Source organism: Podarcis melisellensis (assembly GCF_964234715.1).
Source record: "Podarcis melisellensis genome assembly, chromosome: 15".
Lineage (NCBI taxonomy): Eukaryota > Metazoa > Chordata > Lepidosauria > Squamata > Lacertidae > Podarcis > Podarcis melisellensis.
The window spans coordinates 42,806,198-42,826,851 of record NC_138532.1 but is presented as its reverse complement, the minus strand read 5'-3'; the positions used below and the strand labels follow the sequence as shown (position 1 = coordinate 42,826,851).

The window sequence follows — 20,654 nt, the reverse complement described above, 5'->3', positions numbered from 1 at the left end:
TTGCTTCTAGACCTGCGCATGAATATGATAGAAATCCAGGCCCGTGGGCCCCCGTCTACCATAAGCAGCTTTGACAAGGAGTCCCTCAACCCGCCACAGTTTGTGCAGCTCATGGAGACCTTTGTTGGCGAAGAAACGACACTGTCAAATGTGAAGAGGCTTGTGGAGTTTGTGAAGGAAGGTTACGTGCAAACCGAGAAAGAGAAGATCAGGCAGATGGAGAGAGTAGGCAGCAGCAGCATTTCCCAAAACATTTTCTCGGGTTATTGTTCAATGAAGCAGGACACAAATCACCTGTGTGGAGTCTGGCTAAAATCCATGCAGTGCAAAAGACAATTGTCCTCATTATATGCATCTGGGATGCTTCTCTGGGCCTGCGAAGGGTCTGTGTTTTTTTTGCAAGTACCCTTATGCAAACCCATAAGCCGCTGGTGGGGATTGTGTAGCCCTCCAGATGTTGTTGTAGGCCAACTCTCATCAACCCAAACTGGCAGGCTGAATGGCTAGGGAAGGTAGGAGTCAGGCATGTCCCAGGACATTTTGCCTCTTGAGGGAAAGCAGAAAATGATGCACACTCTCTGAAGCCACTTGCCAAAGCCACTCTCCCACCTGCCAAAGCTGGCCTCCATCTCTACCACTGAAGGTGGCAGGGGAGAAAAAAGTAGGCCAGGGAGGAACAGGTAGTGGCAGTGGCAGCAGTGGGCAACAAGTGCAGGAGGTGGCACAAAGCATTCCTCGGGGACCCTGCCAACTGTCCTTTATCTGCCACATGAGGCAACTGCCTCACCGCACCTCACAGCCCTGGGGGCTGACCCTGACTGGAACTGGAGTCCAGCTACAAATTCCCCATTCCTGCCACGAGCCACATATTGTCAGAGCTCAGCACACTCCAGTCCACCTCCAAGCTTTTTCAACCACCATGTTTCATGAGTTTGTTATTTATGCGTATCTGCTGAGCTTGTGCCCAAGAACCACTGCAACTGGTGATGTGCGGTCCTTTTTCCTTTGCCTTCTGTCTCTATCAGATCCACCAGAATTCTTTCTTGGTCCGGCAACAGCTCCTCTTGGCTGCGCTCTTTGAGAAATGGGATAATGAATGCTCTGGGTTCTTGGACATGCAGGAAGTGGATGCTGTTCTGTCCACCTTTAAGGAAGGGATGGAGCAAGAGGCATTAAACAAAGGTAGGAGAAAGGCTTTCTGCTGCCTTAGTTTGCTACTGAACCATCTCAGCTTGGTTCAGCTGTAGCCTTCATCTTAGTTTCAGCAGCAAGGGCAAAAAGCCTTGTGGCACCTTGAAGGCTCAGTAGGCGAGCATCTCCTTCACCCAAATGAACAGCCTTTAAGATGTGCTAGGAAGAGCATGCTTTCCACCATCTACCCAGAAAATAAAAAGAGTGACGCTGCTTCCAGACTGTCACTACTTTCCACACCAGATTCAGTCGCATATGGGCAAATTCAGGTTGCGTTAGAGTGGATCTGGAACATAGCACAATGAAGCTGCTTCAGAAAATAAAACAAAACCAGGCCTTTGCAGTTAGGAAAATGATGGGGAAAGGCACTGGAAAGTGTAGGATAAAAATTGCTTGACATTTTCTCATATAACCTCCCCACAAAATTATCAGAACAAATCCATAAATAGCATCTGCTGTGATCAGTTTTAAAAATTGTGTTAATTGTGATTTAACATAGATCCTGTCCTTTTTTATATACAGATTTTATAACTCTTGTTTTACGGTGGTATTCAACTAAGTTTTACTCAGAATAGACCTACTGTATTTAATGAACAAGAGTAACCTGGGTCTATAGATGTCAAAAAGTTTATTGTGAGAAAAACTTAAATGGGATAATTAGATGTGAGGTAACAACTATGGCAAATCCTGAAGCTGAGAGATGTTTTGCCTGCCATATGATATCAGTATTGACAGGGTCACTCAGCTGCCCTTTGCTCCAAGAGGCACAGAAACAGGATAGCTGCCCTGATCCAGCCCTTAATTCTCATTGCCCATAAAACTGACTGGGCCTTGAATATTTGAAGAAGACTTTATCTTGCTCAAATACTTTGTTTTCCTAAAAGTCCCCCATTCATCATCTTGCCCTTTAACCTCATTATACATATTGATCACAGTCATATGCCATTAACAACAGATTTCACATTTCTATTTTTTCCTCTACTGATTTCCTGTTCACTTGATATACCAAACACCTGGAAGCTTTATCTTTCCATTCCTGGGATCCCCACAATTTTTACTTGTGCATGAAATAAAAAATGGAAGCCCGGCAATTTTCCAGAGAGAACTGCATAGGCCAAAAGAGAGAATAATAAGCTTTTTCTATTTATTGTCTCTTTTTCTGCACTTCCTATTGAGAACTTTTCTTTGAAAAATAACGAATTGGAAAAACTGTACAAGAGCTCCCTCTTGTGTGCAAAAGTATATTAGCAGCAAGAAGTCATATGCGGATAAAGACAGCAAGCCACTACAGTACTAGGTCAGACCATTCAGTATTTCCTACTGACAAAGGCTTTTCAAGGTTAAAGGCAGAAAAAGGTCTTCCCCACCCTTACTTCTTAAGGTCCTTTAACTGGAAATGTGTGGACCAAACCCAGGACCTTCTGCATGAAAAGAGGGTGCTCTTATCACTGAATTATGGCTCCTTCCCAAAACATCAAGCATGAGAAGTTAAGATTCATCCCCCACCCCTGTTTTCTGTAAAGTTAAATTCAAGGCTCAAGTTGTTCCCAACAACCCGGTCAAAATAGGAGTATTAAAATCTGTAGCTATTTTTCAAAGCCTCAAAATAAGAAGTAAATGACCACACTGTGTGATCCAAGTTTGGGGGGAAGGAACGATGGGCACAAGATGTAGGTTGCCACTGTTGTAGTCACCATCCTGACCACATGGCTGAAGGGTGGGGTACACACTTTTCATAACAAACCAAAAAAACAAAGGAGAGGAAGCACCTGCCTACTGTTAAAAACTATTGGATCTGTTCCTTCTTGACATCTGAAGGGCACTGGTGTGAAGAATGGACTTGGGGAAAGGTGGGCATGTGGGATTGCTTGTGGTCCTGCCTGATCCTGCCATTGTTTTTCGCTACCTGCATAGCCAAGCTGCAGCTCCCCATACCCCAGTGGCATCCCAGCGGGATTGTGAAGTTATCCCAAAGAGACTTCCAAACCTACATGGAGCTGGTTGTCTCTGAGCTCACCGGTGACGAAGACGAACTGCTGGATAACATCGTGGAGTTTCTCATGATGGCGGTGGAGCGAACCCACACAGAGCGATTGCGAGGCAGCGCGCGGAGGAAGTGGCTGCTCAAGATGGAGCATGCAGCCGTGACTAATGGCGGGTGCATCAAACCGGTGTATGATGTCCTATTCAAGGTTCTTTGTCGGGTGAGTGTTTCTGCCACAGTCTTTCCCTACATGGAAAGGCCATTGTGTTTTGGGGTTTTCCATTTCAGGGAAGAAGATTAGCTGCATTGATGGAGGGCAGATGAATCAATGACCAAATGGTAGCAAAATTACACCTCTATGTTCCCGGTAGCTATCACTGGGCTTATATAACCAAATGATGGAGAGAAACGAAGAGATGCAGTCGACTTCCGGCAAAATACTGGCAGAGGGCTGGGCTAGGTAAACCTTGGTCTGAACCAGCAATGGCATTATGTATGGGGCAAACTCAGTTACTGAGACAGATTCATGCTCCTGTGATTCCTCTTAGCAGTGAAGACACATTATTGTATTCAAACAACTGAGTTCTGTGCCCAGTTATGGGGTCAGCTGTGCTAAGAAGGATGTAGACAAAACACAAACAGAGGAGGGCAATAAAGATGGACATTTGGACAGTAAGTCTTGTGAAAAGAAGTCTGAAGGAAGTGGACTATGCTTGGCCTGGAGAAAACTGAGGTAGATTATAATAGTGCTGTTGAAATACTTGAAGAACTGTGTCACATAGAAAAGAGCAGATACATATTCCCTGTTGCCCCAGAGGGCGGGACTCGATATGATTGGCTTGTTACAAGAGGTTAGGTTTTGACCTTCTTAACAATTCTATTAAATTGTGGGATAGTCCCCAGTGTCATTCACCTGCTGACATGTTGTCAGAACCTCAACTTGCACATACAGGTTTTTAAGCACAGGTTGGATGGCCACCTGTCATGTATGATCCAGTTGAGATTCCTGTAGTGCAGGGGCTAAACTAGATGACCCCCGGGATCCCTTCCAACTCTGCAATTGTATGATGAATCCCACAAAAAGCAGTGGGACTTGCATGCCTATGAAATGGTTCCAAATAAATAAGCATGCAGACTTGGGGAGAAACAGAATGAGTTCCATGTAAATGAGGGCTGGCCAGGAGCATGGGGCATGTGTATAAAGATGACTGGCTGAGGAATCTGCCTTTCACCTGCAGGACACAGATGCCCATGGAGACAGCAAGAAGATCAGTGCTTATATCGCCCTTTTGGAATATAACTTGGTTTCCCCAGAGCGAGGAGATGTTCTCCTACACTATGTAGCATGCACAGAGGATGATGCTCCGTATGTCCTAAACCAATCACTTTTCATGGATATGGAAGGAGTCAGGTAAGAAAAACACCCACAAAGCTGTTTCCTTTTCTTGGGTGATCATTTGCTTCTGAAATAAAATTAGGCTTAAGTGTGGGAAAGACTGCACATTCAGTGTGGGTGATTATATTTCTGTGTTTAGCATAGCATGCATTTTTGGTTCTGCATTTTAACATGTAGGATCTGTAATTGAAAGTTGGGAAATAATCGCAAATTCTTTAAGAGACAATTAGCAGCACCTATAAGGGACGCGGGTGGCGCTGTGAGTTAAACCACAGAGCCTAGGGCTTGCCAATCAGAAGGTCGGCGGTTCGAATCTCTGCGACGGGGTGAGCTCCCGTTGCTTGGTCCCTGCTCTTGCCAACCTAGCAGTTCGAAAGCACATCAAAGTGCAAGTAGATAAATAGGTACCGCTCCGGCGGGAAGATCAACGGCGTTTCCGTGTGCTGCTCTGGTTCGCCAGAAGCGGCTTAGTCATGCTGGCCACATGACCCGGAAGCTGTACGCTGGCTCCTTCGGCCAATAAAGCGAGATTGAGCACCGCAACCCCAGAGTCAGCCACGACTGGACCTAATGGTCAGGGGTCCCTTTACCTTTACTTAGCAGCACCTACTGTCAGAACAATTAGCAGCACCTATTGACTAAACTGTGGGAGGCAGTGGAAGACAGAAGTGCCTGGTGTGCTCTGGTCCATGGGGTCACAAAGAGTTGGACACGACTAAATGACTAAACAACAATTGTCAGAACAGAGGGTTGCATAACAGAAACAGCATTAACCCTCTGTAGGCAAGAGGAAAGTGTCTTATTGCGCTTTCCACTGTGAATATAGAAACATCACCTCTTGAGAGCAGAAAAGACATTAGAGAGCAAAAAGCCTCCTCCTTCCCAAGTCTCCCTCAAAAATCATAAATGATAAAGTGGAGCAAAATTATTTAATGCCAATTGTGAGTCATCCGTAGGGACAGGGACTGGTTCACATTCAAAGGTGAACCTACCTAGTTTGGAGTTCCCAAAGCAACACAAGACCTGAAATGCAGCCACGGTTTGAAATGTGCACTTCTCTGAATTTTGCAATGAAAGTGTAAAACATGTAATATACCTGTACTATGGTAAAGTGTGCATAAAAATGCATATATTAGTAAAAGTAACATACACGATGCACTATATTAGGGAAAATTGATTGCAAACTTGTACATATTAGGCAACATTAGATACAAACATGTGTATACTAGGAGATGAGTTTTCATGAGGCCTTTTTTATATTAAAAAATAGCCAACTGATGTGGAAGTGTGGAGAACTGAATTTAAGACTGGAAAAAAAATAGAAATGGAGAGAAACCAAAACTGACAAATCAACCTATCCCTTGTTCTCATGCAAAATACACAAAAAATCAACCTGGGGGTCAAGGTAGATGCGTTCAACCATGCTGGGTAAACTTCCCAGAAGAAGAATAACTACAAACAGAAACAAGATTCATTTTCATCTCGAGGTTAAGCAAGGGACTCAAGCAAGAGAAAGGAAGTGCCACAGCGGCAAAATGAAGGTGTAAATTCACTCTCCATTACATGGGTAATATGAAGGCAATGGATTTTGCACTCTCAGTGATGACCTCTTCTGACGAGACCCATTTTCCCTAACAAATTGCTCTTTCCTGTAATGAGAATGTTGGGAGTGTTCCTGCCCATGCCTGCTGCTATGATGTTTTCTACCTAGGCACTTGACTCCTGAAAGCTTCTCCTCTTCCGCTTTTCTGTTCACTTTTTTCTCATAGCTTTGCAGCAGCACTAGACGACAAGCCAATCCATGTCCCCAGAGTTCAGCTGCATGGAAACATCCACTTCTGGAACCAGGATCGCCCCCTGGAAGAGAGGAAGGGCTCCTTCTTGGTGCTGCCGCTTGAGGATATCCGAAGAAGAGTCTTTGGTGTTCTTGGTCTGGACACTCTCCAGGACAAGAACGAGAAAACCATCTTTGTGCCCCATGAAATCCGTTTCTATCAGGTGAGGGCAGCAGGGAGGCTGCAAGGGGACAGCCACAGTCACTGCATGAGGGCCTGGCTGGATTCTGTGAACAATGTTCATTCTTCTGGAGTATGTGATTGCAGTGGCGTTGCCTATAGGAGTCCTCTGCTTCAAAAGCCCCTTTGATATGCTTACGTAGTTTGATAACGTTCCTGCTTTAAAATTTTACATTGTTTTCAAACAAATTGTAACATGTTTTCATCTTCTAGGGGATTGCAAACACATTCAGCATAGCCTACCACCATATCCGCACCAAGGAAAGTATCATGCAGGTCATCATCACGGCTCTGGGATGGCTCTTGACCCGTGTGTCGCACCTTCAAACCATCACTACATACTTCATGGAGCCTGGCGAGGACAGGGTAATACGCTAGCAATTGTAAAGAGGACTGAGATAAAGTATGTGGAGCACTTAGGAAAAGCACAAAAAGGGGGTGGGACTTTTCTATTCATTTTTCCCCAGTCTTTTTCTTTTAGGAACATAGGGAGCTGCTTCATCCTGATTCAGACCATTGGTCCATCTATCTCAGCATTAACTACTGTACACTGACTGGCAGCGGCTCTCCAGGGCTTGAGACATTCCCAGGTCTATGTAGAGATGCTGGAAATTATAACTGGAACCTTCTCCAGGGAAACAGATGCTTCATCACTAAGTTACAGCCCTTCCTGAACCGTTTTTCTAACAAATGGTACAATCTCAAGCTTACCCCCATACACCACCAGAGGGCTCTGGTGGGCTCTGGTGCCTCTAACAAATACTTGACAGGCAGCCATTTAGCAGATAAAATCCACACCCACCCCAGGTCCTGTGGCATTGATCTTCACGTTAGGAAAAAGCTTCACCTGCTAAATTTCTGCCTATGCTGTATTAGGCATAGGAGGCCTTCCAAGTCTGTTCCACACCCTGTCTCTACATGTTTATCACCCCGGATCTTCTCTTCAGCATACAGAATATCCAAGGTGGTAGACTTCCCAAGAACAAAGATCAAGAAAACAAATCAGAAAGTAAACGTCATCTTGCCCATTCTGTGGCTTTTAAAAATGCAGGGTACGTCACTGTGGTGCCACACTGGGTGTAGATTACACCATCAGCACCAGCTTCTTAGCTCATGGGTGGAGTTGGGTTTAATACAGTGAACCACAGACTGGGGTGGTTAATTGGTTATACTCCCATCTGTTGCTAGACTCCAAGGTTCCTGACAAGAGGAACTTCATCTTGACTCAAGGTAGGTAGCCATGTTGGTCTGCCGTAGTCGAAACAAAAACAAAAAAATTCCTTCCAGTAGCACCTTAGAGACCAACTAAGTTTGTTATTGGTATGAGCTTTTGTGTGCATGCACACTTTTTCAGATATCATCTTGACTGTTGTTGCTCCTCTTTGCATTATGAAATGCAGCTTAGAGTCATGACAATATGCACTTCTCCTGAAAACTTTTAAATAAAAGTCTTGAAAATAAGTACAAAAAACATGTCCATTGTGTCTGATGGTCCTACCAAAGGCTTTGCGCAAAAAAAAACCAAACCAATGTAAAGTTGATGCAAAGGTCTTCTGTGGTTAGTCCTTAGGCTATCAGCAGGTGGAGCTGATGCATTACTTAACTCTTCTTCAAGGGACTGAAGATTAAATTCTTACTATGCAAGAGGCATCCTTTGATATCAAGATGGTATCACACTTTGGGCAGCAACCTGGTGCCCTCCAGATATTCTAGACTACAACTTCTATCACGCCCAGCCTCCGGGGTTTGTAGTAGCCACATAACCCAAAGACAAGCTGAACCAAATAGAACCCCCTCATTGACAGTATCCAAGGCTGGCATAAGGGCTCAGCATTTTGGAGCACTTAGCAAATGCTCTCACAACTTAGCAGGTGGTGAGCCCTTGGCCATTCTCACTTAAGCAATGTGTGCTGTAGCATGTTAGACTAGAACCTGTGGCCCTGGCTTCCTTGAGGGGCAGTTTATTGTTCTTCCACCCCAGTTTCAGTGGAACATTTTCTTATGAACAAACTAAATCTGGTTCTGCTCTGTTCAAACACTAGCATTCAGTTAGCATTTAAACACAAACCTACCCAGTTTGCACTTTTTGAAACAATGCAAAACCGAAAAGCAGCCATCATTTGAAATTCTAACTCCTCTTAATTTTGCAATGCAGCTTTCCAGCTAAGTGATGTGTACAAGAATGAATATGCAAACTGTACATAAAAATGTCTATATTAATGAAAATAGCATACACAAATACATTATATTAGGGGGGGAATGCTTTGCAAAAACGAGTACATTAAGCAAAATCGCATAGAAAATATGTGTATTAGGATAAATTTGTACTTACCATATTTTTCTGTGTATAGGATGCCCCCATGTTTAAGATGCCCCCTATTTTTAGGACTCCAATTTAAGAAAATAGAGGGAAGATTTCCCCGTGTATAAAATGACCCACAGTTTTTCACATATTTTTAAATTAAAAATCCTAGTCATATACATGGAGAAGCATGGTAAATACTGATGAATTTTCATAAACTCTTTTTTAAATGCAAGCTGATGTGGAAATGTAGAGAACTGAAGATGGGAAAAATGAGAAACTGAGAGAAACCAAAATCGACAGATTCCCTTACCCCTATTTATATGAAATGGGACCCTGGAGAGCTGCTGCCAATCAGAGTGCACAGTACTGGGCTAGGTGAGCAAACAGTCTGACCTGGCAAAGTTAGCTTCATATGATTCACTGGCCAATAATCTGTTTTGTCCCTCATAATTTTTTAGTCTTTCTCCCCTCCCAAAATATTTACACATCTATTCTTGAGGTGTTTCCCACCTGGCAAGCTCTTTGCACTTTCTCTTTTCAAGATGCATGACTATACCTTGCGTAAAGTAATGACTGCAGATCAGAATGAGCCACTGGAGGTCCATCTCCCTCCAGGCCCTGTGGTCAGAAGAAGAGATAACATATTCAGGTGAGCTTTATTATCATCATTATTTTAAATGTATTGGTCCCCTTTTTTTGCCATGGCAGCTCAAAATGATTTACAATATAAAGGGCCTAATTATATGTTACATTAATGATGTGATTAGCCACCATGTGGTGGGTTCTTAAAATGTTTCCAGCCACACAGAGGCACATGTATGATTGCCTCATGAATGCAGCACACATGGAAGTGTAAGCATTCCCTCCCCAGCCACTCTATTTTGCCTGCCTTGCTGTGAGGTGAGGTGCAGCCAGGATGTAAGAGAGGACAAGGTTCAGGTGAGGCTCTGGGAAGCCCAAAACTCTGAAGGAACAAGCTGAAACTGAGCCCTTTTGTATAGTAACAGCAGCAGGTGCAGCCTGATGGTTGGCACCACCAGAGCTGCAAAATGTAGCCTTTTCCCAGCAGTTTCCTACTGCGATGAAGAAGGGGAGGCTCAGGTCGTCTAGGGTCTTCCGCAGTGGAAACCTCTGAATCAGAAGATGGCAGTACCACATCCTTGATTTGTGCTGGGGAGGGGACACTGGCCCCACATATTCTTCTGGTAGCAGCACCTCTGGGGCTGGCCCTATATACTCCCTTCTCTTTCAGCTCCAGAGTCCCCACCTCTAACTTCTGGTCCCTGATAATAGTGGTGAAAAGCACAGTATACATTTTGTTTGGAGAATCTGGATTGTCGTCTGCTTATTGTTAAGGGGGAAATCCGAGGGCTCCCTTGGACAAAAACAAGGGCACCAACCAGGATAACTCGGAGCAAAATAGCAGCCTGTAGGCTTGGCCTTTATTGAATACTGTCGCAACAGGACTCCCACCCACAACAAGATTAAGCAAAATGGAAGCCCAGAACAAAAGAAGACCCAACTTTTATTAGTTACTAATCCCCCAAACTACACCCCTAAGACTACATCACAACTACATCACAAAAAGGAGGGGTTGAGTTGAGTTGTGGTGGTAACCTGAGTGTCCTGTCACCTGGCTGGTTCCTCCTTTCCCCCCTCCCCATGAGTACTTTCCAGGTGACAGAAGGGGAGCTTGCAGTTTCCTGCCCCCAGAGGAAAGAGCTGATCATTGTCCAGTCTGTGCTGAATCCACTCCCATATGCAAGTTCTTTGTGATCTTGATGGTCTTCTGTCTAGGACCATCAGCATTGGCATAGCAACTGGGCAGGGCCTCCTGTGTCTGTGCTGGTATGCTCAAGGGATTATGGCTGGCCTGTATCAAACCTTCCCCATTTTGAAGTCCTTCCTTCATGGAGTAAAATAAAAGTGGAACAGTGCAGATCCGATGTATGGTTGATTTTTTATGAATTTATAACAGAAGCGTAGCATATGTAGTGTGTGAGAGTGTGTGTGTGTGAAGTTTGTACAAACTGAATGATTGGGGGGGGGGGTTCCTGCAACATTATAAACATACTGGTTGCAATCTGGGTGCCAAAGCATGCTTGAGGCCCTTGTTGTGGGTGTTGTCAGATGAAACTGTATGAACATGGGGCTCTGTCTCCATTTGATTACTGGTTTGAGGGAAATTGTGCTTCTTTGTCCATGGCTCCTCCACTGGTTACCGCGCCAAAAATCAGCCCATTTCATGGCACTCGCTTCCACATCCTGGGCTTAGTATTTGGGGTTGCTGTTGGGTTGCATGGATTTCAATAGTCTCCTTTGGAGTAATGAAGTTGTGGTTTGGCAGCTAAGAACACTTGCCTGGCTTTCTCAAGAGGCAACATACTCATCTTCCAAAGTAAACCACATTGTTACTTCAGTTCTTATCAAATACTCTTAGCCACAACTCCACAGGCTTATCTGTTCAATGCAGCTTTCCAAAGGGGTTGAACTTAGCCAAAGAGTTGTCTGCATGCCTTTGGAGTCCCCTGCTTTTTGTTAAATTCTACAAAGGAAATTGTTTTTATCTTGCAGCCTAGTGCAGCTGGCCAAGTCTCACTGCAGATTGTACCATGGTGGGAGACAGTGGCGTAGCGTGGGGGGTGCAGGGGGGGCCGGCTGCACTGGGCGCAACAGCTGGGGGGCGCGCTCGCACTCGCAGCGCTAAAATCCACGGGTTAGGGGGCAGAAATTACCGGTACTTGCCTTGCCCCGGATGCTGACAACCCACGCTAAGCCACTGCTGCGAGAGGAAGTTACAGTGGGGACTCTAGGGCTATGTACACATCACCATACAGCAATGTCACCCCCCCCCAATTTGGATTGAAGCTGGTTTGGTGAAAAACACATCAAAATGCAGTATTTCATTAAACATGTGACATGTCTCTCCCATATTAGTCTCTACAGCCACACTACACTCCTCCATTGTCTCCTGAGACAAACTGATGCCAACAATATGTATTGTGGCTAACTTTGTGTGTGTATGCCACTTCCCGAAACAGCACATTGGATTCAGAGGAAACAAGAGCATGAACACATCCCAAGAGTGCTCATCTGTCATCCTTGCTAGATCACAAGGCAGACAGTACCATACAACAAGCTTTGTATGCTCAACATTTACTTTAGGTTTGTGTCAAACAGCTTCTACAACAGCAGGTTGGCTGGAGCAAAGGATAAGGCTATGTTCTGCCTCCAGTGTCAGAGGCAAGATACCAGCTTTCATAAATCACAAGTGTGGACTGGGCTGTTACACTTCAGCTCAGTATCTGTTTGGTCACTGAGAGCAAAGGATGTTGGGCTACATGGGCCTTTGGCCTGATCCAGCAATGCTCTTCTTATGTCCTCATGGCTTCATATAGCAATTGATGCAGGAGCAGACACAATGATGTAGAGTCTCTGATACTATTGTTGGTCATCTCTTTTGTTTTAGAGATTACCTGTTCAAGTGCATAGACTGTTCAGTGGTGGTTACCACGTTTGTGTTTGAAGAACATCGTATCGCAGTTCCTCTGAGGAATCAGATGGGCCAGGCCATTGCAGTGTTTGACGTCAACCTTGGAAGCCGCCAAAAGCTACCAACCTGTGAGCACAGAGACCTGCAGAAGATGCTGAGGACAATACAGGCTGCCGTTTGTGAGATCCTGAAAGAGGATTCTGGAGAGAAAGATCCATTCTACGTCTTGGGTATTGTGCACCTTAGATAGCAGAAAAATTCTACTGGTGCTGGTGGTAGTCAAAAAGATTCAAGATTGTCTCCAGAGCATATTCAAAGAAAATGGGAGCAGGGACAGGAAGTCGGACAGACTTCGCTATATTGCTGGTTGAAACTGTGGGATTAAGATTATTGGAATAAAACTTCCAGCACCACCAGTAACAAAATTTGCTTTAGTTAATTTCTAAAAAGAGCGGTAGGGCTACCAGAAAAGTTCATCCTCTGAGACCTGGAAGTCCTATTTGCTAATTTCAGATGCATGGAGACAAGCTGTGGTTTCTTAATGGTGAGGAAAATGTACTATGCACATGATTAGGACCCTATCCTTTTTTTTTACTTTACAACATCTTAACCCAAAGATTCTGGAGCTGATAAATGGAATCAAGCCTTGAAACATGTTTTACAATCTCAAAGCAAGAGTGTGCAACTGTAGAGCTGTTTTAATTTTGCATCAGGGTACTGTATCCATTGTGAGCCAACAAGATAAAAACGGCAAGTCTGTGGACAGTGCAAGTGTGTTCTTCTTATATATATTCCAAGCAGAATTTAAAGTAACATAAAATGATTCAAAGTTCCTATAGGAATGGTTCCCTAGGTACTCAGAGCATCTATGTAGATTGGCAGTTTGCGCTGGAGATGCTTCACTTTTTTCCCCAGGGTATGGTCTGAAGTAATATAATGCCACAATCTAAACAGATCTGTGCCTCTACACAGCTCAGTGGTATAGTGTCTGCTTTGCATGCAGAAAATCCCAGGTTTCATCCCCAACAGTATCTCCAGGTAGGGCGAGAGAAACTTGGGGCAGCTGTTGCCAGTAAGTGCAGAAAACACTGAGCTAAATTATACCAATGGTCCAACATGGTATAAAGCAGCTCCCAGTGTTTCTATAGCCTTAAACATGGGTGTAGCCAAGATTTTTGTTAGGAGGGGCAGGCCTTTTGTTGGGGGGGGGGGCAGAACCTCAGTTAGCTATGTATTTCTATTGATTTTTATTGATGGGGGGCAGCTACCCCTCCCTGCCCCCTTTACTTAAAGGCTAATTATTCAAATGTTGGCTTGTCATTTCATTCCAGAGGCAGAGTATGTGGGGGACTGGAGGCGTGGGGGAGTCCTCTTCTACCGATTCATGCTGCAGGAGTTACAGAATTGCATCTGGAATCTCGACCCTTTCTCTTCCTTCAGTGAAATAAGGTGCTTTGAGAAGCCACCCAGCCTAGTGCATACAATCGTTAAGTGTGCACTGCTGATTTTGTACCCCCAGTGGGCTGGTACGCAGGAGGTTGAGGACTGGAATTGTTGCATAGAGGTGAGAATCCTGAAAAAGCATGAAGCCCAGATTTCCCAGCCACTCTTCATGTTTTTCTCATAAACCTTCTAACATTTATGTTACTTGCACTACAGAAAATTGATGGAGAACTTATTGAAAACATTTGCTACTTTGACCCAACCGCTGCCTATGTGGAGGTTCGACCAGAGACTCTGTACAATTGCCTCCATGGTAAGTGTATTATATTTTACATAATTGTGGAACTGCCTGATGGGATTGACATAAGAACTCTGCTGGATGAAGTCAAAGGTCTATATAGTCCAACATCCGATTTCCCACCCTGGGCAAAAGGACACCTATAGGACGTCTACAAACAGGACATGGGGATCATAGTTCTCTCCCACTGCTGTTCAGTATAGGGTTGCCTTATTTCAAAAAGTGAACATCAAAAGTTGTTGAGCTAAAAAAAAAATTGTGATAATCAACACTGCCGACATGGGCTGCCGTACATCTGGATATTCCTGAACATTTCAGCATTTTCTGTCTGGATGCTGTTTACGAGGACAATACCAGCTATGTCCAGGAAATTCCGGACAAATGGCAAGCCTATGACAGTAGAGAGCACTGCCATCATGACTAGTTTCCAATGGTAGTCTTATCTTCCATGAGTTTGAAAACTATCAAAGTTAATGGCTGTAGTGACCACATCTTGTAGCAGTTAATTCTGTAAGATAGCTGTGCCTAGTTGGGACAACAGAGTAGCAAAAAAAACAGAAGGGAAACTTAAAACCTTAATTCCTAATTCACACAAAAGCCACTGTATACTTTATTCATGGCTCTCTGTATTCAAGGCTTGCTCTTCCACTACTACAATTGAGATGGGTATATACACTGTATTTCCAAAGCACATTTGAAGCATATTTCCTCCCTCAAAGAATTCTGAGCATCATAGTTTACCCCTCACGGGGTTCCCAGCAACCCTTAACAATCTACAATGCCCATAATTCTTTGAGGGGATTGGATGTGCTTCAAATGTGCTTTAACATTATGCTTTGGATTCAGATTTCATTCTACCTTTTGTTCATACAGCTAACTTTGTTCTGAACTTCAAATGTGACTGAAAACATTCACTATATTTTCGATTTAAGAACCAAAGCCATGCTTTTCTCCCAGTCTGGCTTTTCCACCTGCTGGTGGGCATACCGACTCAAGTCATGATGCAGCTGTAAATTAGGAGTGCCATAGCTTGCAAACTCTAACCACATTTAAGGAAAACTCATTTTGAGACTGCATCCCAACTATACAGACCTTAATGCATAATGCTGTTAGCAGCTGATTTAATGTGCAACCATAATCCATGCGAGAGCCCCAACCAACAACTCAACAATCAACCATAATGTCCATTCCTGGTAGTTGTTGATGAGAAACTCACTAAATGGGATCTAAATCTTTGTACACAAGGTTTTGTGCATGCACCAGCAAGTCCCAGGAATCATTCTTTCCCACAAGGTCCTGAAGAGCAGAACTGGAAGGAGCGCATGAGGTCACACTCAAAAGTGGAAATCAGTCAAGTGAAACATCATGGTCATAAAGCTATGGGTACACCAATGATTAATTTTAGTGAGGATTTGCACAAAGGGATAGCACATGACACCAGACATATTTGCTGAATCGTGCAATGGTAGACCTGGAATATGTAAGCCAACTAGCATGTTGTGATTTTTTTTAAATTTCAATTAGGTGCACACAGAAAAGCTGTGTGGAAGTTTCGCTCAGCTCCAATGGAGTATCTCTACAACTGGGTGAACACCTGCCTATCATTAATAGAGCTGGCAAAGAAACTTCAGCATCGTCAGAGCATGGCAACATCATCTACAGCTCTCATCACTCCCACCCTGTCTCGGTCGCTTAGGTCATCTCAGATTTCGGCAAACACAAACTACACTTTTGCCATTCCTTTAGTTTAAAATTGTTTTGTGATTTAAAAAAAAAAGCATTTAGAGAATTTTTAAACACCCCCTTTTATTCATAGATGGTGCTTGTCGAGTGTGTCCATGTGCTTTTGGATGTGAAATTACCGGTACACTTCTTTGTCAAGCTAGATAAGAGCTTTAAAAATGTTCAGAGGTAAATGTTCTGATGCAATAGGTGGAATAAAGTGACCTTCAGGGGCCAGGTGGATTGCTCCCAACTTCCATTTAATTCTGACAGCAGAGGGGGGGATTAGAGGGAAGGGAAATTACAACTTGTACCTCTTTCAAGTTTACACAATTCACCAATGATTAAAAAGAGCAGCAGGCAGAAGGAGAAAAGAGCTTCAAAATTAAATTGTGTATTTAGGAAAGCTCTTCTTTCTGAAGTGGCTTTTTAGAAGTCATTTTAAGCTTGACATGATGAAGGGACAGTTTGTGTTTCACTTGTTCCCGAGGGGAAGCACACCTACGCTCTCATTTTAAGGCAACTAAGAGCTTTTCCATTGGCTAGAGCCTGAGGTGACAACACTTTTCAGTGTTCTGATGCAAGATTCCATCTTTGCAATAATTTATCTTTCAGCAGAATCTTTTTTTAATAAAATTTGGGGAAATTAAAAGTTTTCTCTCCGTTCTTTAGCCGACAAAAAACAATGGCATATCTACCTAATATTCTGTAATTTGAGATTATAGGTTGCTTTTAACGTTGCCTGATAAATTGATTACAGTGTTATTACAATTTGTGATTCCTCTGATTATCTGATGCTTGAACAACAGCAAGTGAATATCTGCAGGGGGCCAGGGGGGTGACATTTCAAGCACTTTGCAATGATGTTCCTGGGAACAGTGTCCTTAGCAAAATATTGATACCAAAAGGTCTTTGTCAGCTCAGAATTCGTTCACCAGCAATTCTGCACTAATACAAATAGCTTTTTCTAATAAAAAAAAGAGGGTCGGAGATGTTTGTATATGTCTACATGATGCATCTTTAAAGGTTAAGCGACAGATGAGGCTATGGACTACCTGAAAGGCACATCAATGCACATACAAATGAATTTGTATACCGGAATGGACAGTGTTGTGTTGGTCCTGGGTTCAGGTTCTTGTTTCGTTGTAAACAGGGGCGCCGACTTATAAAAAATATTGGGGGGGCCCATACCGACTTATAAAAAATATTGGGGGGGGGCCAAGACCTCCAAACCGCTGCTGCTGGGGGAACGAAAGGGGCGAGCCCCGGGCTGCCCCGACCTTAAGTGAACCTGTGAGGGCCCGCCCTTTGCGGCAGCCGATTGGCTGCCGCCGTGGGCGGTGAATATTAATGAGCTAGGGGGAATCCAGCCCCGCGAGATTGTTGATGGGTCGAGAGCCCGCAACCCCACCCCCTCTCTAGATCTGGAGTGGCTTTGTTTTAACTCATTACTGAATGCATTTTAAAAGGTAACTATCGTCAAACAAGGAAAATAAAAAATACCAACATAATTTTGTGATTTTACAAAGCATAATATAACTAATAATTTTCTTAAATTATTGGGGGGGCAGAGCCCCCCCAAACGAATTTTTGAGGGGGCTCAGGCCCCCTCAGACCCCATGGAGTCGGCGCCTATGGTTGTAAACCTCACTGTGAGGTCAAAAACTAGGCAGAGTATTAGGCATATTAGGCATGGAACCCATAAATCTTAAAATCAATTACTCATGTTTCAATCAACTGGTTACTCTATGAGTTAAATTTTCATAAGGTAAAAGCAGTATTTCTGCAAGAAGCATATTATCTTTGTTGTCAGATGAAACAAAAGTTTGTTGGCAAAACAGAAAGCTTGCCACTCCTTTGGACATTTTTGGTATTGCCCAACTGTAGATTTTATAAATTTTGAAGTACATAATAATAATATCAAACATTTAAGCTTGCACACATTTTTTGCATCATTACAAGAATGGGTGTTCTAAATTAATAAACAACAATGCACACTTGATCTTGTATAGACTTGTTTTCCCCATGATAAACAGGGTTTTTAAATAATAATAATAATAATAGCGCCCTTATTCTTGTGCACATTTCCTCATGGCAAGCATAGTTGTTTTAACACTACTAATAATACTAATAATGCCACCAGGCTTATGTTAGCAGTTAGGAAAATATCCTTTTGTAATGTTTAGTGGAACGTTTGAGCTAATTTTTGAATGGTTTTTATTGAATTGTTATATGGGTATTGATTTATTGTATTTCTATACTGCTTTCCATTCAAATCTTTCTCAAAGTGGCTTACAAACAGTAAAGAACAACAATATATTTGAACATCACAAGTACAGCATAATTCATAAAATATAATTAGAAAATTAGTAAAACAATTACAATCTACAAAAACACTATTAGCAAACCAGCAACTAAAAAGAAGTGAAATATCACAATTACAACTTTTCTTCTAGAACAAAATGTGCCAATATTGCATACGCTTGAGTACCCTAGGGGGGAAAAGCACTGCTCTGAAGCAATATTAACAAAATAACTAAAAAAATAAGTTCATACAGACACATACACTTCCCCCTGCCGCCCAATGACACATAATCTTTCACACTATTCAGTCCCTGAAAAAGCACATACACCAAACAGGGGAGTCCTGATCTAACAGAAATGTAAAATACTTTTAATTTACTAGTCACTGAGTTAAGCCCATGTCCCGTCCTTCTGACAAGTGATGTTCAGGGCAGGTGCCAAGAGGACAAGCAGATCCAAATGCAACCGTCTCCATGTCCTTGGGCTTGATGGCCTGGGTCTGCACTGAAGGGTATATATGGCTTTTGCAAGCCGCTCCGATATCTTTTATGAATATCGGTATAGAAATGTTCTCATAAATAACCTTGATCATAAATATTTTCCTCATGACATAAGGGCTGCTTTTCATAATGGTAACAATAGTAACAACAACAGGAACTCCCTTGTGGCAAAGCCCCCATTAAGGTCCTGTAGAGCAGTGTTTTTCAACCTTTTTTGGGCAAAGGCACACTTGTTTCATGAAAAAAATCACGGGGCACACCACCATTACAAAATGTTTAAAAATTTAACTCTGCGCCTATATTGACTATATATAAAGTAATTCTCTTGAATAGGAATCAAATAAACACAAAGTATTTTATAATTACCGTGTTTTTCGCTCTATAACACGCACCCGACCATAACATGCACATAGTTCTTAGAGGAGGAAAATCCGTAGGCATGCCACCTGTAGGCATTCCCTCCATAACACGCACAGACATTTCCCCTTACTTTCTAGGAGGAAAAAAGTGAGTGTTATGGTGCAAAAAATACGGTACTTTATTATGAAATAGTAAGTAAACAGAAATATGAAAAATTAGAAAATACTTTATTTTAAAATCTTTCAAATTTTTCAATTTTCCCCACGGCACACCAGGCAACATCTTGCGGCACACTAGTGTGCCGCGGAACAGTGGTTGAAAAACACTGCTGTAGAGGGCTCATTCTTCTAAATAAAAAGATAATGTTTTCTAAAATGATGATGTTGGGGCAAAGCTGCCTGTGCACATGCAGAGTGCCTTTGTTCTGTGTGTGTCCATGCCCCCATGTCCTCACTAAACTGAGGGGGCAGAATTTTAGGGAATTTTAAGCTTGACATTATAAAAGACCTAGTAATATTCATACTAATACAGTATGTAAATCTGGGACTGCGGAAGCACCACTTTAGCTAATGGAGCCTCCTGCTGCTGTCGTGCCGCTGGAACACAATTTCTGTTCTCATCCTGAAGCAAAGTTCTTAACCCGAGGTACTATTTCTGGGTTAGCGGAGTCTGTAACCCGAAACGTATGTAACCCGAGGTACCACTGTATAGGGTGCCTACATTCTGCATGGACTGGTTGCATGGCAACATGTGCAAATGGCTTTAGATACCTATTAGGTCCATAAATTACCATATATATAGCATATATTCAACACAAAAAAACAGCGTCAATTTGTTGTTGACAAAGGACAGCTGGACATATACAGGGCCCCATTCCCTTCAGTAGCTTAGGGCCTCATCAAACCTAAATCCGGCCCTGGGCTACTGTCACAGTGTGCCTTTGCGCAAGAAACGGTTTAGTCCTGCTGGCCACATGACCTGGAAAACTCTCTGTGGACAAACACCAGCCCCCTCAGCCTGAAAGCGAGATGAGCGTCGCAAGCCCATAGTTGCCTTTGACTGGACTCAATCGTTCAGGAGTCCTTTACCTTTTACCAGAAAAATATAATATTAATGAAGAGAAGCAGAAGCGGTAGTAATAATTTTTTTTAGAAAGGTGGGGAAAATATTGATCAAGAGCACTGGCATAGCCGGGGGGGGCAGCTGCCCCCACTAGATCAAGTAAAACAAAAGAAATACTTAACTAACGGACCAATCATGTCAGTTCTACCCCCCTAATAAAAGTCCTGCCCCCCCACAAAAATCCTGACTAACCCCATGCCCAGATCTGTGACATTGCCCATGACCAAGAGACTCTGAAGCATGGCCAGATTTAGGTTTGATGAGGCCCGAAGCTACTGAAGGGAATGGGACCCTTTATATGTCCAGCTGTCCTCTGTCAACAACAAATGTCACTGTTTTTTTGTGCTGGATATATGCTATATGGTAGTTTAAGGACCTAATAGGTATCTAAAGCCATTTGCACTTAAGAAATAGGAGCCTGCACAACACAAAACACTGTTGCTGTATGTAGGTCTTATTTCATTCATTTTTTATCTTATGTTTTGGAAATGCACATCCAGTTTTTTCCCCTTTATTTTTTT

General features: G+C 43.1%; 1 protein-coding gene and 1 long non-coding RNA gene across 5 annotated transcripts in view; both read left to right on the top strand.

Moving 5' to 3' along the window:
• EFCAB5 (EF-hand calcium binding domain 5) overlaps positions 1–16,499 on the top strand; it is a 46,411-nt gene extending 29,912 nt beyond the window's left edge. For all 4 annotated transcript variants that reach the window (XM_081890170.1, XM_081890169.1, XM_081890171.1 and 1 more), the window contains 11 exons: positions 11–225; positions 1,026–1,182; positions 3,106–3,395; positions 4,414–4,586; positions 6,341–6,569; positions 6,800–6,952; positions 9,434–9,540; positions 12,361–12,614; positions 13,716–13,948; positions 14,044–14,140; positions 15,650–16,499. In XM_081890170.1, coding sequence (XP_081746296.1) covers positions 11–225; positions 1,026–1,182; positions 3,106–3,395; positions 4,414–4,586; positions 6,341–6,569; positions 6,800–6,952; positions 9,434–9,540; positions 12,361–12,614; positions 13,716–13,948; positions 14,044–14,140; positions 15,650–15,876 — 2,135 coding nt within the window. In that variant the 3' untranslated portion in view covers positions 15,877–16,499. The remainder of the gene's footprint in view (positions 1–10; positions 226–1,025; positions 1,183–3,105; positions 3,396–4,413; positions 4,587–6,340; positions 6,570–6,799; positions 6,953–9,433; positions 9,541–12,360; positions 12,615–13,715; positions 13,949–14,043; positions 14,141–15,649) is intronic.
• Positions 1–20,654, top strand: part of LOC309358017 — a 183,376-nt gene that overhangs the window by 122,225 nt on the left and 40,497 nt on the right. The gene's annotated exons all lie outside the window — the stretch shown is intronic.